Consider the following 27,068-nt stretch of genomic DNA (forward strand, 5'->3'; position numbering starts at 1 on the left):
TTGATTACAGAGCTAACTACATCTTTGCTGCTGTGGTCTGTTAGAACTGACCTTGATATGCATGTTTACCACTCATGGGGTAACATCATACAACTTTTCAAGTTCTCAGACTGAGCGCTGGTTCCTAACCTCTGGGCATCAGCAGATCTGATCTCCAGCAGATCTGATTAATCTACTGATCAGCATCTACTCACCTTTTTTCAGGAGTTCATGACCAGTGGCAAATACTATAGCCCTACAGTAGTCTTGTTTCAAAGTACTGTGCTTCTCTCCTATTGTTAATGCTAAACAGCATAAAAGGGAAAACACTGTAAACTAGTTTGTCTGCAGTTCCATTTTAGAAAAAAATGCTCACAGGTCTTATTTCACTGACTGTCTCAAGTAATCATCTTCTCTCTCAGAGGGCAGATTTCATTCAAGTATAAACCTTTTCAGTGGTCTGAAACATATTGCAGTGTTCTAGACTGTAATTCTTCATTTGTCATCTTCAGTGCTAGTAGAGGGGTTCCTGTCCCTGACTGCAGACCTTGCCCACAGGCTCCCTCTGACCTATGGCAGCCCAGTGGCGTGGTCAGGGTTAAAAACAATGTTTTCTCTCAATGAACTGATCTGGTTTGCAATGCAGACCTACAACAATTGTGGTGGTGTAAGGAGGAGGCAGTGGAGTGAAAAACTAGGGTGGGATCTCCAAAAACTAGGTTGAGGAGTGGGGTGGGTTGTGGTCTTTGTAGTGAAGCCAGTCTGGTGGTGAGCTATTGCCAAGATGACCAGCCTGTCCTCTGCCTTTCTCCCATCCTTTCCTCCTTCCCTTGAGTTGAATCTGGAAATCACATGGTGACAAGATGAGTCTTCTGCCAGATCAGCCTTAAGACTGTGCTGGGTGGCGGGGGGAAAGAAGAGGAAAGGTTTCTACCACATCAGCCAGCTGAATCAACTTGCCATGTAGCTGTATGACTGGGAGCGGGGTGAGGAGCGTGTGGTTGGTGGCAGATGGAGGGACTGGCCGCAGGACCAGCAGCTAGATCAGCTCAGGCCACCAGGAAGCCTCAGCCAGAGGCAGTAGTTTCATGGAGTTTAAGCCAGTGCAGGAAATCCTGCCTCCCACAGCACCTCACCACCGCTCCCCTCTCTCCCGGGTCACCAAAACCACTCACAGAACCAGGCTGTGAACCAGGTCAGGATGTTGGTTCAGACTTTAATAACCCTTTTTTTTTTTTTCCCCCTTTGGATGTAGCTTGGATATATAGCCAAGCGCTCATTTTGACACAAAGGATGGGACTAGAAGGAATTTTGAGGGACAGGTGAGACTGATTCTGTTGGCTCTGAAATGAAATCCTGAGGTTTCCATTTCATAAAACATGATGAAGTGATCCATCAGGTTTCTGCTAGGGATGTGCTTCGCTTCCTGCCCTCCCCATTCGCAGCTGCGAGCTCCTGATGCTGGTTTTGCGTCCATTCTGGCACTCCTCTGAAACCAATCCAACTTGCTAGCCTGGTTTTCCTCTGTCAGGTGGGTTGAATCTGCTCATTGAAGGGTCTGATGGGTGCCAGAGGCGGTGCAAGGTGGTGGGAGGAGGGCTGTGCATTGGAAGTGGGGAGGCAGAGGGAGAGCCAACCCTCCTAGCGCTGTCTGGCTGCTCCTGAAGCCAGAGCCCCAGGGCGAAGGGGTGGGGAACCACACCTGCTGGTTGGACCTCGCTGCGCTAAACCAGTCTGGTGAGCTCTGCAGATGGGGCTGGACCCAGGCTCCTCAGAGGAGGCGGCTCTTCTCCCTCCTTGCTAAAAGCCATTGCTTTTGTCTTTCTGGTTGTTTCTTCATCACCCTGTTGATTATTTTCAAAAGTGATAAATATATATCTCAGTTGCTGGGTCTCAGTGTAGATTTGTAATGTATTAGAGAGTTTGCAATTACATAAAAGCAGGACATTGGTATGAAGCATTCGCATTTTCTGTTTTAAGAGTTTGGTAGTAAAATAGGAAAATTAAAAACAGAAAGCTAAAATTATGTTGAAACTGAGTATCATTTTCTCTGTAATGTGTAGGTTAAGAAAGCACAAATAACATGAATAAAGTAACTTTAAAGTTGCATAAATCCAAAATCTGATTTACATGTGTTGGAAGGAAAAAAAACCCAAAATTCTTTTGCCACCCCCCTTTGGTGTGACTTTGTCTTTAAAAAAAAAAAAAAAAAAGCTAAGTTGTTGATGGTCTGGCAGCTGTGTGGGTGACGTCAGCTCTTCCATTGTGAAAGATCTGCTTTCTTTTAGACAGCCTTATGGCATTTCATCAAGTTTTGGTGATTCAGCTGAATTAAAAACCAACTGGACTTAAGTCTAAATTCCCCTAACTGCTAAACCAAACATATTTCTGACCACACAGTCATTGCTAGATGGCCTGTCTTGAAGCAGTATTGAAACTTTATATCCCACAGAAGGCAATTTTATTTTGAGAATCAGGACTAAATGACGTGGTGAAAGGAAATGTACCCTTTAATTCAGAGTTGTTAATCAGAATCTGTCAGTACACACTCTATTATTTTTTAATCTGACTTGCTAAATTTATTAATTAATTTAGTGAATTTCACAAAATCTTATAGACTACACATGTAGCATCACTTTCTCTTCAAAAAGGATTTGAATTTCTTTAGACTAGAAAGAAGTATTCATAATAAATATATTGTTGGGTGGGGCTGTTTTAGGCTGAAAAAACTTTTACCTTCATTTAAAATTCCAGACTTAACCATAAAGTAAAACTTCAAAGGCATAATAAAATTGTAGGCTACTAATTGTAGTCAATTTATTTTGAAGATATCTATTCATAGAGGCAGACATCCAAGACAGAAAACTTGTAATAACATTTTGTGATTTTTCTCCAAACTTTTATTTGCCTTGAGCAAAATTAATCAAACTTTTCATTGCTCTCCTTGACATTTGAAAAAAGGCATTACCTCATATATTGCGCTATTAATTGCCAAAATAAATGATTGCTTATAAGGGGCTAGATCTGCTATATGCGGAATGAACATATGATATATTACAATAGAGAAACTATTTCAGTTCTGGGACTGATGTATCATTCATGGGCATTAAAATTGCATTATAATGGCTGTAGCATTATATATTATATCCATACATATACCAAAATTATTCATCTTGATTAAGGAACAGACACTCTAGGCTCCTTTAGGCCCCATTTATTACTTATTTTGCCCAGGTGGAAGATGATTCCTGAGACTTTGCAGGCCAGAAGTGATTTCTTCCCCAGTTTTATTACTGATGATCTAGCTGGTTTAGAATTATTTTAAAAAAAGAAAAAAGAAAAAGTGAAAAAACATCCCCTGGTAATGGAGTTATTCAGTAGCAGCAGCAGATGTAGGTATGCATGGATGAGTGTGTTGCATGAGCTTTGAATGAGATAGGTATCTGTGCCATGCTAAGACCCGGAATCCACTCTCAGAGTCAAAATGTTCAGAGGCAACCAATATGGTTAGCTGACTGAGCTTATGTAGTGACAGCTGGCATGGGAGAATGGTCAAGAATGGGAAAAAAGACAGATATGTTCTTTGCTTCTCCAAATTTCCACTTCTCTGCAAAATTATGCATACACATGCTGACCATCTGAACTCTGTCATCATTTCATTACAAGAAAATCATAAATTGCAATCACCCCCTGTAAGTTTGTAAGGCAGAAGCTGCCAACCTGTGACCCTGGAGCCGCGTGTGGCCCTCAACCATTTCATGCAGTGCTTTTCATGCTGGTTGGCAGTTTTGGAGCTCAGCTCCACTCCCTAATGGGAGGCTGCCATTCCAGCCAGCTCTGCTGCCATTCACACAGAGATAAGTGGTGTTTTTCTTTTGGCTGTTGTCTGTATGAAGTTTCTGGGGTGTAGCTCTTGCTGTCGGGAAGTTTGGCCTGTGGTTATATGTTGCCTTGGCTCTTAGCCCACCTGCATCTCAGTGTGAACCATCCATCACTGCAGTATTCAATACTAAGTGTGTGGGGATTGCACGTTTGGTGAGCCTCATAAATACTAATCCCCATGTTTCCTTTGGGATGTAGATAATCTCTTTTAGAATTTAGAAACATTAAGTCACTTGATGAAGTATCTAATGCTAGTATCATGACTGGAATTCAGAAATCCTTCAGTACTGCTTCTTTCTTTATGCTTCATTATATTCTATACCTATTTGAACATAACACATTTTATATTTTCATGCAGGTCTCAATATAAATGTTAGATTACGTTTTTCAAATGAAATGTCTCTGAGCTGGAAACCTGTAAAGTTTCAATTGTGCACAGGATGTTAGAGTCAGGTTATATGCTGCTTAGTTCCCCTTTACCTTGAACACTGCTACCTTACAGTGATGCAAGTGGGGTTTGGGTGTTTCACATGTAACACCATCTCAACATGACCTTCGATGTCTTCAATAATTCATAAATATTCATAATAATTCATAAATAAATAATTTGTTCAGTTAAAATCTGTTTCCTGGAAAAAAAAACAGATTTTGAATTTTTTTTCTTATTTTTCCATCAAATGTGGAAGTCAACCATCTCCTTTTACTACCTCTCATTTTGTATGTTTGACCTTGTAGGCTGTATTAATAAGTTTGCTCTTAGTTAGAATAACTTCAATTTTTTTATTCTGTAATTGTATAAACATGTAATAATCTGGATAAATGCTTTGCCCTGTTAATGTTCACAGGGATTTTTTGCTTCCATGAGTAATTCTGGATTTTATTCAATTGTTTGTGTGGTGTCTTTTTATGTAAAGATGTAATCTGTTGTAAAAATCAAGGTGAATACTTTGAAAGAGTGGCTGGATAGCTGCCTGGCGGAAAAGGACCTGGGGGTGTTGGTAGACAGCCGGCTGACCATGAGCCAGCAGTGTGCCCAGGTGGCCAAGAAGGCCAACAGTATCCTGGCTTGTATCCTGGCCAGCAGGAGCAGGGAGGTGATTGCTCCCCTGTACTCGGCGCTGGTGAGGCCACACCTGGAATGCTGTGTCCAGTTTTGGGCCCCTCAATACAAGAAGGACATTGAGGTGCTGGAGCGTGTTCAGAGGCGGGCAACGAAGCTGGTGAAGGGTCTGGAGCACAGGCCTTATGAGGAGTGGCTGAGGGAACTGGGGTTGTTTAGCCTGGAGAAGAGGAGGCTGAGGGGAGACCTTATCGCTCTCTACAACTACCTGAAAGGAGGTTGTAGCGAGGTGGGTGTTGGTCTCTTCTCCCATGTAGTTAGCGATAGGACAAGAGGAAATGGGCTCAAGCTGCGCCAGGGGACGTTTAGGTTGGAAATTAGGAAAAATTTCTTCACGGAAAGAGTAGTCAAGCATTGGAACAGGCTGCCCAGAGAGGTGGTGGAGTCACCATCCCTGGAAGCGTTCAAAAAACGGGCAGATGTGGCACTTTGGGACATGGTTTAGTGTAGTCTACCCTTGACTGGCTTAGAGTAGACTTGGTAGTGTAGGTTAATGGTTGGACTGGATGATCTTAGAGGTCTTTTCCAACCTAAACGATTCTATGATTCTATGAAACAAGAACACTAGTATTTTCGTATGCTTACTGTTGTTGAAATCAAGTTAAGAGTATGCATTTTGAAAGGTAAGAGACTGAGCATGATATTCTAGTATAAGTCTTTCCTTTGGAATCAAACATTACTGTGAAAAAACTGAAATTAGAAGGGATAATAGTGCATCTATATGTTCACAGCGTTCAACTAAGTGAATTAAGATAGGTAAGCTTTGCTGGGTGAGTTTGTCTACAGCACAGCCCTATGCCTTGTCAACACAACAGTAGGAAGTTACAGTGTCTCAGGGCTCATCTGTTTCTTCAAGATCAGTATTCTATTCATTCTTCCAAGGTTAAGGTCACGGCTATTCTTCAAACGTTTTTATTTTAATAAAGTAACAGAAAGACTCGGAGTTTTGTAGAAAACTCATTATTGCTGTAAAGCAGCAAAAGGTCACAAAATGTCTTTCCTCAGTGAAGTAGCAAAACCCCGTATTTCTTCAGTAATTCATTGTCACAGTATAGGCTGGAAGAGCCCTTGACATTTCCAGAGTTTCCTTGTTGAGGTGAAATAATTGCTCCATACATCACAGTTCAAAAAAAGAGAAATCAGTTAAAAGTACATATATGCAAAGGACTTGTTAGCCCACAGAGCCATCGGCATTTCAAAGTGATTATAGCAAGCTTGTCCTACCTTCTGGCACATTTTCATGGACTCTCATGTTAATTAAGGCATCAGACCTACAAACACGTGCAACTTCAAAAAAGTGCCTTATGAGTGAGGATGAACAAAGACAAAGGTTATACAGATACAACTGAAATGGAAAAATCATCACTTTTGAAGGGCTACTACTCACTATTGAGCTATGATTTAGAAATACTGTAGAATATTTTATTTATTTTATTCATTATAAGCAAGAAGGGAAAACTGTTGGCTTTAAAAGACTGAGAAGGAAAGCAAAAATTAATTGACTATCTGTGTGAGGAGTTAAAAGTGTAGGTGGAAGAAGATGCATTGTGTGACTTTGAGCATTTGTAAAAAATACACATTTTCTCTCCAGCAGGGAGAAGAGTTGTCTGTCTTCTGTAGTACAGACCATCAGTAACAACAGCAGTCCATAGCACTGCAGTAAGTCTAGAAATAACCAGAAGAACTTGTTCGACTCTCATATTGATGGCGTTGTTTGTTATTGTGAAGAAGAAAAATGCTACTTAATTAGACAGTGCTATTCAAAGCTACCTTGTAACTTTTAGCTTTGATTTCTATGACATTTTTTGTCTTTGGTGCTTTATAAGAAGGCAAAAGTCTAAGAAGCACTAAATAACATACTGATTATAGGTTTGTTAATGTACAACAAGCAATGTCTATGCAAAAACAGTGTGTTCATAAACGAGATACTCTTATATATACTTTCCTTAAAGCAGTCTAAATAATCTGCTTGGTCTCAGAGTGTTGTTCATCTATTCAAGCCAGACACTGAAACTTTGATATTTAACTTCTCCCACAGTAGAAGAATATTTTCTGTATTTCCCTGTAGATTTTCTCTCAGAAAGACTAAATTTGCAATGGATGTAAACCAGCTGCAAATCTAATAGAGCAAGTGTTGATCAAGACTTTAAAATACATTTATTTTCTGAGACATGCAGTAAGTTCTAACATTTGGCTTTATTGTGGATGAAAGTGACTGTGACTGTTACAGTAAGTATCATGTTTCTCCATCTCTTCCTATTCCTTCATCTCTTCCCAAAATTTCAGTCATAGAAGGAGGAGTTAATCCAGAGAAGATACAATGAAGTTGCTTCAGATCACATATCCCAAGAAAGAATAGGCTAGACATTTATAGCATTATCCATTATAATCAGAAAGCTTTAAAAATTTCCTGCATTTTGTGGAAGATATCTCTAATTTCACTTTGACAGTTCATTGACTGAGATTTGCTGAAGTTCAGCAGTTATCAATAAAGACCTTAAGTCAGTTTGCAGAGGATCGAACTGATCCTGGTGAGATCGGCACTTTTAGCCCCAGTTGACTGTCTTGTGTGCCGTGGATCCCAGAGCTGAATCAGTTGCAGGAGGAAGGTGAGTTGCATTCACGCCAGGATAACAATATGCACTTTGCCAGACCAATCGGGAGAATTTCTTAGAACTCCTGGAGTTTGCTTTGTCTTGTGCATTTCTCAATGAAAACTAAGCAACAGGCTGCTTCACAGAATCAAGTCTAGCAAAAGGTAATTTTGTTGTGAAGTTTCCATTGTATAAAATGCTAAAAATAAATTTCCAGTACAGCACCATCTACAAAGTTTCTAATGCATCTGTGTGAAACACAGTGCAAAGTTTTCTGTTTGTGGGCACATGATAGTTTTGCCTACTTGCATCTAAGACTTTTTATGCTTCTGTAGCTATAGGGGAGAGAAATACTCCCTCTTCCCTTCCAATTCTATTTATAAATGTATGGAGAACAGCCATGTGTTTCCATACTGTTGACAAACAAATGAGGCATTTAAAAAGACCTTATGTTTATAAATAGAAGATATATAAGGTCTAAGTGTATCTCCAAATTGTAAAAATATCAACCATGCCTTTTGTTCTTTTGCTTTTTTATTTCTCAATAAAATTTTCTTTGAAAGTGTAGTCTTATCTTGCAGGTGAGTAGTTGATTCATCTGAGTGGCTGAAGATTTTAGGGACTGTATAAATTATATTACTACATTAGAGACAGTCATTATTTTCAGTGTTTGGAAGAGACTTGATTTAATATTCATCAGTGGAAATGAAAAATGTAGTACTTTGCTCTCAATGCTATAACCACTGTGGTCTAGTGTATATATCAAAAACTTGAACCATGTTCAATATATTATTTCCTGATATTTAGAAGGAAAAAAAAAAATCTCACGTTAAAGTAAAGCATGTTGATGCTTAATCCAAAAACATAAAGCAAAGAAATTCAAATAGAATGGAAATCCAGTGTCATTTCTGATCCAATCCATAGATTTGTACTACTTTTATTATGTGTGCATTGAACAATGTGAAGAGTACAACCTTCTGATTGCTAAAATGGCCTTGACTAGAAACGGTGCATGCTGAAAAGTATTTATATGTTCTTATGTCCCCATATGAAACCTTCATGCCACCTTCTGTCTCTTCTCCCCAGATCCAGGTACTTCCAAACTGGAAAATACCAAAGGAAATCTGGATATTTCTTTCACGTACCATTCTGGTTTTTGTGGTGTAATGTAGAGTCCCTAATTTGGATGTATTTGTAGACTGCCTGCAAATCAAACTATAGACCCGACGGCTTGCAAATGAAAACCATCCTGTGCCTACAGAATATTTTGCATATACAGATGCTAGAAAAACACACAGAGCCTTGAATTAAAATTTAGAAGATGGTAAAAAGTTAAGGATGTGTTCCAAATGGTGTACCCACTAAATTTGCTTACTTTCTTGTATAAATTTGACATTTTATGTACAAATTTGTTATGACTGGAAATCGAAATTACCCGAAGCCATCTGGATATCCCATCACCAAGTTAAAGGCTTATTTTCTGTGTTGCCCTTCAAAATATTTGTATGTGTTATATGATGTGAAATGGAAAATATGGAGAAAACCTCTGTCCTAGTGTTTCATACAGTCTACTGGGGAGAAATCTCTCCTGAAAGATGGGAGATCACAGTTCAAAACCCTTTGTAACAATCAGGGTAACTCAGGGCATGAATCAGGGTCCCCAAAGCCCAGAAATGTATCCCCACTGTTGGGTTACACTTTTTGGAAGGGGAAGAAAACCTCTCATTTGTCAGCTACATCCTCATGTGAATTTAACCCTTAGTTTTCAGTTTAGTTTTCTTTTTGTTAAAAATGTATGGAAGTTAAACATTTAATTGGTCTGAGACTTTATTTCCAGTTTACTGAAAATTAAATAAGTTCAGCATCAAATTGGCATCTGTTTCTAACTGCTTTAGTGGACAAACAATAATTTATATAGCATGCAGTTGGCTAGGGCTTTCGGTGTGACCTGAGAATTTCCTCCTTTAGGGAGAAATCTGTTGGACAGTTGGAAAAATGCCGTCAGAGGAAAGTTCAGAAGATGTGGTTGTGGGAAGCAGCGCTGACCACAAAGAAAAGTTATAGGGTGGCTTCCTGAGTTTTACTGCAGTGAAGTTATGGTTCATTTCTCGACTTTTTGTTTCCCTTTCCAGCTGCATGCTCCTATAAAGAATCAAGTGTTTGGGTGCCTGTTACCTGAAGTCTGCCTTTATTCTGCTGTTTCAGTGCTGCAGGGAAGATCAAGCAATACATTTAAGTAAACAGCTTCTAGATCTTAACTTCTGAGCGTAGTGACATGGATTTTGCAGCAGGGAAAATTACTCTGGAATTCAGTTTTCTCTGTTCATCTATAAGCCTCAATTTTTGGTAACATTCATGGGATTGTGTGCTGCTACTGGGGTTTTTTTTTATTATTTTCTTAAGTTTTTTCTCCTGGTAAATTGGTAAATTGTGTATTGGCGCTTTTGTTTTGTTTTGATTTCAGAATCACTTTAATTTGGGCATAATTCGGGGGGCTGGTTAAAACATATGTGTTGTTGCCAGAAATGATGGTTGTGAATATAAATAGGGAAGCCTTTCATATAATGGTTTTGTGGAACACACATTGTGTCTACAGAACTGTATGGATAAGGGGAATTTAATTTCATTTGTTTAATTAAGATAAGTTGGTGGGGTGTAAATTCCTTATTTGTTACTACTCATGCTTAACCAGTCTGAACCAGAGCCCACTGGAATTAATGGAGAGGTTCCCATTTTTCAAGCCCTAACACTCCTCCTGCTCTTCCACAGTTGAGCATTAGTAAGGGACAGTGAGCCTGCCAATCATGCAGGTTTTGTGCGTATGCATGTGGTGAGATTTCTAGGAGGTTGAAGACTGCTTTCATGATGGTGATCTTTATGTGGAGTTCCATAATATTTAAGAAAGTCTGTGATTTTTTACCTACTGCTTCTGCTAATGTAGCACAAAAACAGGCTACAGTGATTCAAAGGAGCCTGCAGTGTCTATTGATAGAAAAGTAATCACCTGATTTTTTAACTGCATGGGTTTTCTTTCTTTTCTATTTAATGGGCGTCATGTATGTAAACTATCTAAATCCTGATAATAGAGTCAAATTATTTACGTTAGAACAAGAGCTGGATGTGCAAAGCCTTTGATTTATTTTAATGGAAGCAGTAGGAGAATGATACCATTACGATTTTCCTGACAATATATAGAAGCTAGTGAATTCAATAGGGATTTCTTGGACAATTAAAAGAGTATGTTGATTTTAAAGACGATAATGAACATACTAGAAAATACTCTCTTTCTGTTTGGGTTTCATATTTAAGTGGTTTTTGGTTTGCCAGTCCCAGACTTCTGTCTGGGGATCTCCTCTGTGGTTTTTATAGACTACTAATCAGATCACAAGAGGCAGGGAGGCATATGCATCGCCTTACTATGAAAATAATAGTGGTTATTGTTTGTTGCTTTTAAGTTCTAGTGGAAGTAGCCTGAGTGTTTTTTTCCCAGTGTTTGGTTCAACTACTAAGCAGAATTCTACTCCGCAACATACAGAGTTGTTCTCTCTAATAAAAACATTTTTACAAAGGAAGGAAACTTCTTCTGAATCACTCATAAAGTTTTAGAGTATAATCTCAGCAGAATTTAAGAAAAAAAATTGAACGTCTAATTTGTCCTCTTGAAACTTGCCATGGCCAGGTGACACTACCTTTTGAAAGCCTGTCTTCCTGGAGTGACAGTGTTCAGTGAGTTGATAATCTGTATGCACAAGATTGAAACATTTTAAATGCAGTCTCTTTTTTTGGACATATGCATAAGTGCCACTTCATTCCCTAAGGCAGCCTTTCTGCAAGCTCTAGTTTCTGCAGTTCAGTAGTTTCTTGCCTTCTGGCTATGTGGTGCAACCTTGTTAGGGCTGTGTTCCTTGCTCTGAGGGCATAACTGATGGAATCCGGTGATGGGTGCCTCTTGTCACACCTACAGGTCCGTGTGTGTCTCTCCAGCCTCCATTAGCAGAGATATGTCTGGAAACATGAGCACTCCCAATGATCCTCCCAAGCGTCTTTGCAAACAAGCAGGACTTTATTGCAATGCTGTGTTAGTGACAATTGTGGCTTATGTGGTGCCTACTGACAAAATGAAATCTCTTTTATCACAAGGGCATAAGGACAGCCGGGGACCAGCAGCTCAGGGAGGCGTACTAGCTGTTCTGATAGCAACAACCTGAGATGCTATTATAAGAAGATTTTACAAAGCGGTAGAATAACATGGAGGTTTTCCACCAAACGTCTTCAGTGATTGAAAAAAAATAGCATGTAATTGAATTTGAGGATGTAGCCAAGATTATATTTGTTCAGAGAATGTAGTCAAGTCCAGTTGGAACATGAATGTTACTGGCAAAAGCAGATGATGAAGTTCCAGGGTAAAGAATTTATGTCTCATCCAGTGCTTCAGCATGTTTGAGTTTTTCTCACTGTGGGTATGTGCTGTGTAGTAGTGCCATCCCTCTTTGTAGATGATGTCTAGTCAGATCAGATAGAGGCTGTAGTCACACTGAATGTACTAACAACTACCAAGATGATGTGGTTTCACTCAAGATACTTAATGAGGTCTGAGTAGTAAGCACTCAAAACTATTTGGCCTGTGTTACATTGATATGTCCCCTGTCAATTAAAACAATAAGGTTTTGATTATTTGATTGCATTTGGCTCAACATCACACAAGATGGGAATAACCTTCCTTTGGTCATGCAGGGGAGGGAAGCAGCCTGGTCCCTGGAGTTCCATAGAACATACAAATTTAATTACACAGAATGTACATCTAGCAGAGGATTTTAATTCATGGGGGATTGCATGTATCACCCAACTTTGTAACTGGTTTCTGAACATTTTCAGTTGTACTGTATTCTTTTTGAGATGGGAAGACCAGATCTACAGCTTTCCAGTTATATAGAACTTTTTGCTTTGTTCATGAGTCCTTTTCCAATAATTCCTTGCACTCAGTTTTCTTTTTGATTAGTGCTGACATAATTCTGAAAAAGCATCTGTTCAATCTGTCATGATCCCAAGGTTTCTCTCTTGGACAATTATGGGTGACATGCAGGCCATCATTTTGTGTGTGAATTTAGGATTGTTGTTTCACACGTGCATCACTTTACCTGTATCTGTGTTAAATATCATTGCCTATTTTAATGCCTACTCACCCAGTCTCATAAAGGCCTTCTGTTGTTCTTTAGAGTCAGCTTTAAATAACTTAACATCATCCACAGACTTTGTAATCTCACTCTTCAGTCCCTTTTCCAGGTCATTTGGAATATGTTCAACAGTATGGATCCCAGCACAAATTCCTTTAGGAATCTGATGGTGGCCTCTCCAGTGTGAAATCAAAACTTTTTTTGTTTCCCATTTTATCAGATGCTTTTCTATCCATGTGAGGATCTTTCCTCTTGTCCTGTGGTTGCTTAGTTTCTTGGCCTAGATGGCTGTGTGGTACAAGAAGTAAACTTTTGTTCTGTGTGGGTCCTGTTCTGTGTGAGCCCAATATGTATTATTTGAATACTGGAGTGGAGTAACCAAATAAGTGATTGGAGGTGTTGCATAGCCAGACAAAATTGATACTGAAATAGAAGTCTTGAGAACTACAGACATAATTTTTAGTTACTAAGAGAATATCTAGGGAATCCTTTTGTGCGATATACATTGTAAACTGCAAGGTATGAAACTATCTAGGCATCCAGGTAGCGTAATATGCACACACACTTTGTTACAGGAAATGTTGGTGATATTCCTGCTCTGGCTGAAAGCTCTTCAATGTACTTATGTACTTTACACTTGCAAAGCAGTAGCACCTATTTATTACTTGTTTCGTATGTGCTTCTAATTTGCACTGGAAAGAGTGTGAGCCATCTACAATCTTAATTCACCCTGGGTTTTGTGTTTTTTCTTAATGCACGCTTTTCAGTCTTTTCCATCAAGCAGGTTGCAATTAAGCTTGGAGCTTTTTGTGATTATAGTTTCCCTGTCATATGGATGAATCTGCTGTTGCATTATATTATCATAATTAGAAGTTTAGCTATAGAGAATGCTGATATTTTTCATTTTTTTCCTTTGGGAAATATACTGAAAAAATAGATAACTTCTTAACACCCTTGTTTGGCAGATGAAGAAACAAAGGTAGAAGCTTCATTTGCTTCTGTTGTCCATGAAGGGCACTTACTACGCGTAGCTGCTTATAAAATAATGTTTTTGTTACTGTGTAGGATATTGGAAAATTGTAGAGGCATAGTCGATCTGACACTCGCTTAGGCTGTTTAGATTACCTTTTTGGGCAGGGCTCTGCCTCCCAAATAAATAATAAATTAACATTCTTTTGTTTTTCTCTGAAATTGCTCTTCAGTACCCAACATCGCCTCCCTGCACACCAGTGTTGTAGACCACAGTGTACAGAAATATAGCATGCTTCAAGCAATATTGTTTGGACCCTTTAAATTTTGTGGTTGGGACCTCACTAAATGGCATGTTAGAGAGAACTGTGTGCTCTTTGATCTTTTACCAACCAAGAAGACTTCTTCTGAACATGGATCATTTTCATCATCTTAATCATAGACTGAAGGCAGAATATTTTATTTTTAGATGTATTGTCTATTTATATCTCCACATTTTAAGTTTCTACCGATTGCTTGAGTTGGTCTCATTGAAAGAAAGAAGGAGAGCTAGGGGAATGAGAAGAGTAATTGATCTAGGCTTATTAGATCTGTGCAAATACCATATATATAGATATAGAATATGTATTCCCCTATATGTCCCCTTTTTAAATCTCAGCTGAAAATTTGCAGTTTATCTTCTTCCTTCTTATTATTAAAAATTAGATAGCAAAAGTTAAAGAAATATATTCTTAAGGAATTTATTACATTTAATAAGTTGTTTTCACAAATTTATCTTTTAGACTGATCTAAGGAATGAGCCTTGCTTTAAAATAAAAGTTCAAATTGTTCCTTTTTTTTTTTAACCTTGCAAATTTACACAATATGGGCATTGACTATCCTTAAATCTTTTTTTACAAATTATCGTTATGTGGTACTTGAAATATTTGCTCTGCAATGTAGAAAGCAAAAGATTGGAACAAATAATAGGAGATATTTACAAAGATGCTGAGAGATCTTAATTTTCCAGCCTCCCTACTAAGTACTGTGTTGCAGTGCCTTTTTGTTGTTGTCTTTGCTATTTTTTGATTTTGCTTGCATTGGGGAAACATGAAGGTTTTTAATATTTGCTCTTGATTGACTATTAACTATTTCAGATGATATCACTGAAACCTGTCAGGAATGTCATAAGACTTAGAAAAATAGACAAGTTGGATTTATAGGCCCCATACAGGAAGAGAAGTAGAGGGGTTCTGATAAGACATCTAAAGCTGTAAAATGTAGTAAACTGGACCAACCCTTCTTTTTTTTTATTACCATGTAGCATTGCAGGCATCAAAGGGTCACAAAGTTATTTTGCTCTACAGCAGTAGTAGAATTTAAAAGTTTTGAGTTACACAGAAAATAAATGGATTTTCAGTCATTTTTTGTCTTTTTCATGGTGGTCAGATAAATCAGTATTTTTTTATTTTAGATAAGTTTCTGATAGGTAACTAGGATTGTGTGAGCCAAGGAAGAGATGATTGATTCTCAAGCATACATTGATCACCAGGGAAGAAATGTGAAGAAATGTTTCTTCCTATTTTCCACCATCAGAAATCATTGCCCAGTTGGATAGGTGAACTAATGATTTAAGCAGAAGGCTATTGTAAGTGTATGCAAGAATACATAGGAAGACAGTTTTTTTCTCTGGAAGAGCTACCAATTAACCTAAATGATGTATTAAATCAGGAGTACACGTGGGATACTGAATGAGGTCAGAAGAGCTTTTTTGAAAGGCTAGGAGGGAAAAAATAGGGCTAAGCACATTGCATCATTTTTTATGATCTTCCCTATGCTTAGAAAGTGAAGTGAAAGAACAGATTGTAAGCAGTTTTGGTTTATCTTTTCTGTTTTACTTTGAATCATCAGTTATTAATTACTTCTTGGGACACACTGCTGGATTGAATAACTTCTTCAGTATGGCAAAACCTGTCATCTTGTAACATTTCTGTAAACTGCAGCGGTTTTTTTTAAATTTAAAATTGTATGACTAAAGCAGGAAATAATGTACGTATCAGATTCTGATCTCAATCACAGCAGTATAAATCTAGTGTGAATCCATTATTTCAATTACTTTACTCTTGATTTACATTCTGATATAAGTGAAAAACAAGCCTTAAGCAAATAACTGACTTGTCTGCATTGATACGGACTGATCTGTGCATTGGAAGCCATTGCTAATACAAATTAGTATTTTAATTTCTTTATGCTATCTCTCCTTTTAAGAATAGCACTGAAAGTAAACTAGAGGCTGTGCTAGAAATGACTCATGGTGTTCACGTATTTGTAAGTTAAACCTGAATCTGAATCATACATACATATAGAGGAGGGTGACCAAGATGGTGAAAGGCCTTGAGGGCGAGACTTAACGAGAAGTAGCTGAGGTCACTTGGTTTGCTCAGCTTGGAGAAGAGAAGGCTGAGGGGTGATATCATCGCAGCCTACGGCTTCCTCATGGGAGGCAGTGGAGTGGGAGGTACTGATCTCCTCTCTCTGGTGACCAGCGATAGGACATGAGGAGATGGAATGAAGCTCTGTCAGGGGAAGTTGAGGCTGGGTGTTAGGAAAAGGTTCTTCACTGAGAGGGTGGTTGGTCACTGGGACAGGCCCCACAGGGACGTGGTCATGGCACCAAGCCTGTCAGAGTTCAAGGAGTGTCTGGATGATGCTCTTCATCATATGGTTTAGTTTTAGGTAGGGCTGTGAGGAGCAGGGAGTTGGACTCATTATGGGTCCCTTCCAACTTGAGGTATTCTATGATTCTGTGATTCTTTACTTAACTTTTATGAAAGTTGTGACACTTGCAGTTCAGTACATACAGAGATTAATATAATAAAAGGGGTTGCATAAATCTGCTTTCTTTTGTAAACAAAATACTTGGCTTGTCCTGAACTGAAAGTAATTTGGTAACAGGTCTTGTGTATGATTGGGCCAAAAATCTGTCTAGCTCATTATTCTGTTTCCGAGAGTAGCAGTTGTGTAGGAAGGAGTGTATGAGGGCAAGCACATAAATATACTTCTCTTGAGTGCCCCCCACAACCTGCAGCTAATGGAGCTTCTGATCTTTAGGTTGTGATTTTGGACATAAGAATCCTTGATGGATTTTTCTTCCACTTTGTGAGCCCTTTTTGTCCCTCAGCCTGCATAAACTTCTGGCATCCACAGCATCCCATGGAAAGGAATTCCGCACTTTAGTTGGGTTTGTGATAAAAGAGTATATACTGTTGTTTATTTTGAATATGCAACTTCATAATTTATTTGATGCCCCTGTTAGGAAAGACCAGTTGTTCCTTGTTGGCCACACAATTTCATAGACCTCTGTCCTGTCCCTCATCAGTTGTCCATCTTTGAGAATGAAGAGTCCTATTTATTTAGTCATTCTTCACACAAAAGCTGTTCCATAGCTTTAATTTTCCTTGTTACATCTCTTTGTATCTTGTACAGTTTTTCTGTGTCCGTTTTGCAACATGGGGACCAAAACCACACAGTATCCCATGTGAGGCACAACAAGGACCTAGGTGGTAGCATAGTGTCCCATTCTTTGCCACTTCTAATATTGGTTTTGCTTTTCTTGACTGCCCGTGGACATTACATATTCATTACAGCTTCGCAATCTCTTCCCTAAATACCAGTAGCTTGTTCAGAGCACATTCTTTTGTGTATGCAGAGTGGAGATTGGCTCTTTACCCCCATGTTCATTACTTTCCCTTTTGTTGTACTTATGTTTGTGCATTAGCAAGGCTTAATGCATTGAAAGATTATTCATGTTTTAGAAAAGGCCCACATATTCTCTGGTCATCATTGAAGATGTTATTTATATACTTACCCAGTAGTCAATTTTTCAACATCCTGCCTGAAGAGTATGCTATGGAATATTCAAATTACCAAAATGACAATTATTTTTGCAAGTGCAGCTAACATTTTTGACAGATGCTTTCTGAGCATCTTGCATAGGTTTTTCAGAATTGATGACATTGGGCTTCTGAAAAATCAGGTCTTTTGAAGATACAAATTAACTATTGAAAATTATTTAGGCTTTTACATCCTATTTTGGTTATTTATCCATTTATAGAGACAATATATGATAATGGAAATAAAAGAACTAAGGTGGAGTTTTCATAAGGGACAAAGGACCAGGCTTTTAAAATATTTAGATAATAAACTGCTTTTGCAGGTAGTGGGAGTTGGCCACCTCAATTCCTTTTAAAATCTGATCCTGAAACCATTTTTCAGGCTGCTAAGACTAAGGATGGTCTTGAAATATGATATAAACTCCAAAGTCACTTACCAAGGGCAACATTTTCTGAAGAATTTGTTTTTTCTGTAGAGATATAAAAGCTATTTGAATACTTTTTGGTGACCTACAACTCCAAACAAAACACTAAAGTATTTAGATCAATTTGTTGCAGCATTAAATATTTGAAAATACCTGAATGAAATTTCAGTGCTTTCTTAACTAATGAAAGTTGTATCATTTCCCAAGATACTACTTAAAAAGAAATATAGCAGCTGGTGAGGCTCCGAAGTTGGGCTTCAGGAAACAGTGGCTTCTGTTTGAAAATAAGAAAATTCATGGCAAAGGCTGTAGGATATTTCTTTTAAGGGAAAAGCAAAGCTTTAGTATTTCATTAGCCACTGATACACTAGCGATCAAGTGACAGAAAAATAAAATGTCTAGCCTCTGCACAAGCAAAAGCATCTTATAGACTTATATATAAATCTATAAGGACAGTATGCAGGCATGTGAAGGCAGACTTGATTACACAGATCAACAAAAAGCATCTGTCCTCTGACTGCTGATTTAGTCTACCGGCCTGTTGTTACTGCCTGGTCAACCATAATGGAAAAAAAGAAGAAAAATGCCCCCAACAATCTAGAACAGATGCAGAGAAAAACTGCTTAGATGCTATGGGAATGAACATTTTATCTTGCAAAGGAAATAAAAAGAATGTGACTTCTTTAGTCTGCCAAATTGGAAAAGGGATCCTTGTAAAATTCATACAGCAGGGGAGAAAACTGCCCAGGCACTTTGCATTTCACCTGCGCTAGCAGAAGCTGAAGAATGAAGACAGAGGTAGAAACTTAACAGCTGGGCTGAAGAGAAGGAGAAAGTAAGGTAAATGGAGGGGAGGAATACCTGAGAGTAAGGAGAAAGCCGTATGATGGGAAGAAGAGAACTTATACCAAGCAATATTTTTATTGATCTTAGTTCTGTATCCTGGTGCTTGTATAATGTAATAAACTGGAAGTCCTATCCTCTGTAGAGAGCATTCGAACAAGCATCAGTCTATTTTCCATGGCTGATATGTCTGATAAAATTTGACCTGTACTGCCTGGGAAGCAATGCACTTGTCTGAATAACAGACAGTACATTTCTTTGGCACAAGACAAGTGCTTGCAATGGGTGAGTTAACATGAGTGACAGAGTTCTGTTTATAATAGCTCAACATGAGGGAATTTATCTTTTTCTCTTCAAGAAATTTTGCTGAAAGATAATATTCTACCAAACAACTTCAACTACAAGCTCTGGTAAAAGTATTTCTTAGTTTAGGACTTTGACTTTATTACCTGGACCGAATAAGTGTTTTTAAAAATTATTTTATCTTCTTGAATCTTATTTTAAGTCTCATGCATGGCATTCTAAGTATATTTTGCAAAATATATCTAAAACCACAATCTTTCATACTGTTTATTTGAAGTATTTTGAATAATTTATCTTGTGTAATACTACAACTTTCTATACTATAGCTCAGCAATCAGAAGCATATTCTCCATGCTAAACCCTAAAATCAGAAATGCAGACTCATATAATTTTTCCTTTAGACCAAGCCTTAATATCGTAATTTTGAGACATAATGTTTAAAAAATATGGTTATGCTTTTTGATCTGCTGAATGTCTTTCATTGTGCTCTTTAAGAAAGATGGCAAAGATGAGTATTCCCAGTAGCAATCAGTATGACAGAATAATACATAACATAATGATGTTGAAAAGTAAGCAATATTAATCTTTAAACTGTTTTGTATCTGCTATGGCCATCACAGGGCTGTGTGGGGATTTATCTTCCAGAAGAGATTCTTCTGGGGATATTTATGAAGTTTTCCTTGTTTTTATAGGGGTTTGGGGTGTTTTACCATCAGGTTCAGTGCTCTATGATCTAAGATGAGCTGAGTCCTCCCCAATCTGTGTATGCATACTCTAAATGAGTAGTCCCCTTTTATAGCCTTATTTATCTGGGAGCATTGTACAAGTCTAGTATAAACAGGGAACTTGGGTATGCACAGAAAATGCTTATTAAAGAAAAACTGATTCAAAGTGTGAAGCCCAGTAATAAAATAGAAACTTAGCAGGACCTTCATAAAAAGTAGAGAAATTGTGTTGCAGCATTTCCTTTCCAAACTTTCTGTTGCTCTTTTTCTATCACATACATATTTGCCCCACTGTGATGTACAGAATTTACTCTTTTTAGAAACCTCTAGTTCTGCTTCTAATATTGGATCTCACATGATCACTGTACATCTCATGGATTCTCTTTTTCATTTTAGTGGCAAAAATCTGTCAGGTGAGTCCTTCAAATTCCCTAAACTGATTGAAAGTCATATCTTGAAAGATGCTAGAAAATCAACACCGGTTTCTCTCCACCTCCTGATGTCTTGTTTCTAGTCTGATTATAGAGTTGCCTTCTGGTAGTCTTTTGGTAAACAGGTATCAACTGATACAGTTAATATAAAACTCTTAGATTTCATGTCTTTCAACGCCTATCTTGTTTATGAAAGTTGATATGCAGAATGGTTTGGATGCTTCTGGAGTTTCTGTCTGATTCTCTCCTGGTTTCAGTAAAGAACTAGTCTCCTGATCATCCCTGGTGTATGCCTGTTAATTTTTTTCTGAGCTCCCTCCTATAAGGAGCTTCAGGTTTCCTTTTGAGAGGGAATTTGCACATAGGTGACACTTTAGAGTTTTCTGCAGTATCTGGATATGGGGCCACATCATATGCAACTCTACCAAAGACAGCATGAAGACACACTTATGCCATAGAAGTACCTTGCTGACCAGCTGTGGATCTGTGTGAATGTAGCCAGCTCAGTCCAAAGACACAGCTCTCTGCATGTGGATACAAGTCAGGACCTGGAACTTGGTTCCTGGAGTGATCTAAGAGAGTGAACAGTAGTAGCACTGATTTAGAAAATCTTTCAATCCTGTATTCCTAACTGGCAAAAGATACAGGCACTTGTACGAGCAAATTTAGCCATTCCACTTGTGAGCATTCTTAATATAGGTATATGAGATACACATATAATATCTGTATATGAAATGAGTCCAGTTATTCAGACTCAGGTGTGACATTTTCCACTGGTAACTTTCTGGGGTGAAGTTCAAGTTCTGAGTTAAATACATCCAGTGAATCATAGCACAGATCTTTACATGTATATATAACAAATTCTTTATCCAATACATACAAAGAAATGGATGATACTGCTTTGTTTTCCAACAGAATTCTAAAAATTACTTCATGCATATGCAATGTACCTAACTTAGTTTACTGTTTCATTAAGGTCTTGGCATTGACAACAGGACATCTTTACCACAGAGCAGTTCTTCTCCATGGGATGATACACTTTTCAATATATCCATGCATGCAGCAATCCGACATGGAAAATGGAAGTTACTAACTGGATATCCAGGTAACAAAGTAACTCCTTTTTGTACAGTGTGTCATATCTCCCACCCACCCCAAACACAGTTTGATTCTATTTAATGTATTTTCATTTCTTTTAGTTATTCTGCTAACTTCTCAGGTTTTTGATCACATGCAAAAATCTAGAAGGGGCGCTTCTAAAATCCAAACAACATATTCCTTCATTTTGCAAATATTTTGTATACAAATGACCTTCACAGTAGTGGAAAAACTATCACAGAATCTTAGAATATCTCAAGTTGGAAGGGACCCATAAGGATCATTGAATCCAAGAGGAAAGTCCGTGAAATTCATTGATATGAAATTAAGTGACATAGCAATTTGAATCCCAATGGTGCACCTTTTTGTATAAATAGGACTCCTGTACAGGTAGCCCTGGACTAGAGAGACTCTGGTGCTGGGATAGCGTTAAGGAATGTAGCAACAGTCACTGGCCAATGGCTTGTCAAGGAACCTAGTGAATTTGTTGATTACAGTATAACTCTATGTCTCCACACTGCTGCTCCGTATCTGAGAATTAACCATTGGTCTATTCCTGTTTCTGCAGGCTGCAGTCATTGGTTCCCTCCACCATCTTTGTTCAGTGAGTCAAAGATTCAATCATCTGATCCACCAACAAAGAGACTTTGGCTATTTGATATTGTTCGCGATCCTGAAGAGAAAAATGATTTGTCTGAAAAACACCCTCATGTGGTGGAAAAACTGCTCTCACGGCTTCAGCATTATTACAAACATTCAGTGCCCGTGTTCTACCCTGATGAGGATCCCCACTGTGATCCAGCAGCAACTGGGGCTTGGGGTCCTTGGGCATAGTGCACAGCACTGCATCCTGCAAAACAACCCTGTAGCAGAGTATGGTTTATGGACTCAGGGTCCTAGTCACATATTTCGTACCTTGTTTATTAAACTGTTGCTAATTGTGAGCTCATTCCTTGAGTAATTCAGTATTTCTTACTCTTAAAATATGTTGGGAATCTTATTTCAGTCTTTACCCACTCTCTCCTTCCCAATAATTGTATGTGAAATGTTGGTAAAATTATAAATCTGCTGTTTGAATATTCTTTGTCCAGAATATGCTTTTAATGCAGAAGGTGAAACGTTGCCCCCCTCCTTGAAAGAGATTACTTTTCTTAAAAAGCTGCAATGAATCATGGCAACAGGGACATCCAGAATGCATCCATCTTGTGGAATAAACTGATCTTTGGTTTCATGTTTGTCCAGAAGACAAATTCTGTTGGAAACTGTTACATATCTGTAAAGAACAGGGGGAAAAAAAAAAAAAAAAAAACAAAAAACAACAGTTGGCATAACAATTTTTGCCTTTAACATGCACCTCTGTCCAGAAAAAGGAACAGATGGAAATCTCCCACAGTAAAAAAAACACAAAACCTCACAGAATACAGCAAAATCCCTAATCCTGTTCACTGTTAATGTATCAAACTGGAGTAGAGAGTGGTGGTCAACTGGAGCGCAGAGCTGTCAGGCAGAGGGATCCTGACAGGCTGAAGAAATGGGTGAAAAAAGACTTCATGAAGTTCAGCCAAGGCAGAGTCCTGCACTTGGGGTGGAATAGCCACATGCAGGAGTACACGCTGGGCTATGACTGCATAGAAAGCATTTTTGTGGCGAAAAAAATCCAGGCGTCCTGCTGGACAATAAATAGAACAAGAGTTGCCATGTGTGCTCTTGGTGAAGATGACCAACCGCATGTTGGTCCGTATAAGTGAGAATGTAGCCAGTACATTAGGGGAAGTGTTTATTCCTCTCTATTCAGCACTGGAGCATAGCATAACATTTTGGGCTTCCCTGTACAAGAAAAGTATTGACAAATCATAGAATCATAGAATCATAGAATCATAGAATCATCTAGGTTGGAAAAGACCTTTAAGATCATCCAGTCCAACCATTAACCTACACTACCAAGCCCACTCTAGACTAATCAAGGGTAGACCAGACTAAACCATATCCCGAAGTGCCACATCTACCCGTTTTTTAAACGCCTCCAGGGATGGTGACTCCACCACCTCTCTGGGCAGCCTGTTCCAATGCCTGACCACCCTTTCCGTAAAGAAATTTTTCCTAATTTCCAGTCTAAACCTCCCCTGGCGCAGCTTAAGCCCATTTCCTCTTGTCCTATCGCTAGCTACTTGGGAGAAGAGACCAACACCCACCTCACTACAACCTCCTTTCAGGTAGTTGTAGAGAGCCATAAGGTCTCCCCTCAGCCTCCTCTTTTCCAGGCTAAACAACCCCAGTTCCCTCAGCCGCTCCTCATAAGACTTGTTCTCCAGACCCTTCACCAGCTTCGTTGCCCGCCTCTGAACACGCTCCAGCACCTCAATGTCTTTCTTGTAGTGAGGGGCCCAAAACTGGACACAGTATTCCAGGTGCGGCCTCACCAGCGCCGAGTACAGGGGGACAATCACCTCCCTGCTCCTGCTGGCCACAGCATTCCTGATACAAGCCAGGATGCTGTTGGCCTTCTTGGCCACCTGGGCACACTGCTGGCTCATGTTCAGCCGGCTATCTACTAACACCCCCAGGTCCTTTTCGGCCAGGCAGCTTTCCAGCCACTCCTCCCCAAGCCTGTAGCGTTGCATGGGGTTGTTGTGACCGAAGTGCAGGACCCGGCACTTGGCCTTGTTGAACCTCATACAGTTGGCCACGGCCCATCGATCCAGTCTGTCCAGGTCCCTCTGCAGGGCCATCCTACCCTCCAGCAGATCGACACTCCCACCCAGTTTGGTGTCGTCTGCAAACTTACTGAGGGTGCACTCGATCCCCTCATCCAGATCATTGATAAAGATATTGAACAAGACTGGCTCTAAAACAGAGCCCTGGGGAACACCGCTCGTGACCGGCCGCCAACTGGACTTAACACCATTTATCACTACTCTCTGGGCTCGGCCACCCAACCAGTTCTTTACCCAGCGAAGAGTATGCCTGTCTAAGCCGTGAGCTGCCAGCTTCCCGAGGAGGATATTATGCGAGATGGTGTCAAAAGCTTTGCTAAAGTCGAGGTAGATGACATCCACAGCCTTTCCATCATCTACCAGGCGGGTCACCAGGTCATAGAAGGAGATCAGGTTGGTCAAGCATGTGAGTGAGTCCAGTGGAGCACCATGAAGATGATCACGGGGAGGAGAGAAACGAGGGGAGGCTAAAGAAATGGGTTAGTTTATGCTGGAGAAAAAAGACAAAGGGGAAATTGCTATCTTCAGCTACCTAATGTGAGGGCATAGAAAAGATGAAGCCAGACTCTTCTCAGAGGTGCACATAGATGAGAAGCACAGGGAACATGTGGAGTTCCAATTCAATATAAGAAAAGAAGAAAAAAAGCACACCATAAGGTTAGTCAAATATGGGAACTGCGAGGCTATGGCATCCCTGTCTTTGGAGATGTTCAGTCCTTGGTTGGAGAAGACCTTGAGCAATGTGATCTATCCCTGAAGTTGGACTGAATTTGAAGTTGGCCCTGCTTTGGTGGTAGTGGTGAGGAACAACCAGGTAACCTCCAAAGGGCTCTTCCTGTATGAATTATTCATGGATTCTATGATGAACAAAACCTTACTTTTATTGCCTGCCTGGTGAATATCCTTTCTTCTCAGATTTTGTTTCTTTATTACCATAGTAGAGACTGTTTTCATCCTGAAGTGGGCTCTGAGCCATGAAGAAACCGGGCCAAACAACATTTCTTGGTTACTCATCAAATTGATGCAAGATCAACCCACCAGCTCTCTTAATGTCTCAAACCTCTGGAGTCTGGCCAGAGTTCTGGTACTGCTTCTTAGTGTCCTTAGCCAAGTTCTCAGGCTGCAGAGCTCTAGCTGTCATCCTCTCCAGAAAGTAAGAATCTAATGGCCTATTTTCCAGCTTCAGGACCAACTCCTATAAATTGCATTAAAATTTTGCACACCTTTTCCTAGTTTTCCCTCAGGACATTTGTGCTAATTGTTAGCAAACAGATTCATGAAGAGACAGAGTTGACAGAATTTGTGCGGTTTTTTAAATAGAAAAATGAAGCATGGAAAAGATCAAACTTAAGAAAAGTGAAAATGAACAGAAATTCCTGCTTTCTGATACAGCTGATTCTCCATTACACTGTCTTAAATCAAGCTTGCCTTTGCCACCTTTGATGTTGTCCTACACTACTTGTAGGTGAAGTCAAAGCTTTCCAGAAGCCTGTTCAGCTGTTTGTCTTTCTCTCAAAGAGCCTCATGTTTCTCTCTCTCCTTATCACTTCTCCTTTATTTCAGTATTTTTTCTATTCTATTTCATTCACTCTCTTCAGCCTTGAAGATGGGGAAAGAAGAAAAATAGTTTGGGAGGAAATAATTCTCCTATAGTGGGCAAACATATATTCTCTGTGATTTGGCTGGATATGTTTCGGAACCCTGTCATCGGCTAGGTAAGTATTTTGCTTATAGGTGCATGAGTTGCAAGTTATGAATTAGGCAGCTTGTGACTTAGAAACCTCATGAATTAAGGGATGAATTAGTGAATTCATGTGTTGGACTGGTCTATACAAAGGGAATTGAGCCCTCGTTTGATATATGTGTTTGTTTTCTTTCCTACTGAGCTCGTAGAATAATTTACAGAGTATGTTGTCCTGTAAATTTGAGACATCCAAACAGACCATGATAATCTTGGCTTCAGAGCACAGCAGTGTTTCACTTTTGAGTTTTTGAAGATTCTTTATGATAACTGAGGCTCAGGCTCTGTTATTTGCTGACCATAGCAAGGGATGGAATATGTAAGCAACAAAACCTTTTTATAAGCTATTGTATCACCTTGACAAAGCTCGCATCTTCCTTCAGTAGCTCTAGAAAAAACTTTATTGCAGTTCCCTTTCCTAACTATTGCAGTTTGTTTATTTTATACCAATATAGTTATTTATGCTAGTTTGTAACTTATCTGTTTAGTACTGCAACTTTAAGTTTCATATCCTAATTTTCTGTGGCATATAGTTAGTCATAAGGTTTGGAATATGGGATTCTGAAAGAATAAGGTGTCAAATCACCTTGTGCAATTTTTAGATTTCCTGTTTCTGTATGTTAGGCATTAATGATACAGGTTGGCCTTCAAATGCCTTTTTGAAATAAATCATGCAAATATCAGAGGTTCTATCTGTTTAGTACTCCATTTGTCATTTGTTCAGAATGTGTTGGTTAATTTATTCTTGCAATCAAAATGCACATGGAGAAGTTGACAGCCACTCTCCAGTATATAAGGCAAGCGGATCCAATAAATTTACATTATTCTCACTCTTGAAAGAGTTGGCTGGTTTTTTCACAGTGCATATTTATTTAGCACTCTGTCTACACAAGCAGACATGTAAGACTGGAAAGCTAACTGTTCTCAGTCAATACCTGCATATAACATTTTAGTTTATAGCAGCAATTACAGGATGTGGTTGCCACAATAACAAGGGACTGGACTTGGGGGTGGGGGGAATTTCTGCCCTGCATTCCTGTGTGTCATTCAGCATTCAGCACTCATATTACATGAGGAAAGATGTTGGCTTACCCACAAAAGTGGGAACTTTTGTTAATGATTTTTTTAATACAGGTACTGTTCTTTCTATGTTGATATCCAATTTCATTGAAAAGAAAGAAACATCAGCTAACTTGTA

At 39.0% G+C, this 27,068-nt stretch overlaps 1 protein-coding gene across 1 annotated transcript in view; it reads left to right on the forward strand.

Moving 5' to 3' along the window:
• Positions 1-22,340, forward strand: part of ARSB (arylsulfatase B) — a 75,312-nt gene extending 52,972 nt beyond the window's left edge. Inside the window, exons 7-8 of the mRNA XM_075726339.1 lie at positions 21,294-21,422; positions 21,984-22,340. Coding sequence (XP_075582454.1) covers positions 21,294-21,422; positions 21,984-22,249 — 395 coding nt within the window. The 3' untranslated portion in view covers positions 22,250-22,340. The remainder of the gene's footprint in view (positions 1-21,293; positions 21,423-21,983) is intronic.
• The last annotated feature ends 4,728 nt before the right edge of the window (positions 22,341-27,068 follow it).

The sequence above is a fragment of the Pelecanus crispus genome, chromosome Z (assembly GCF_030463565.1).
Source record: "Pelecanus crispus isolate bPelCri1 chromosome Z, bPelCri1.pri, whole genome shotgun sequence".
Classification (NCBI taxonomy): Eukaryota; Metazoa; Chordata; class Aves; order Pelecaniformes; family Pelecanidae; genus Pelecanus; species Pelecanus crispus.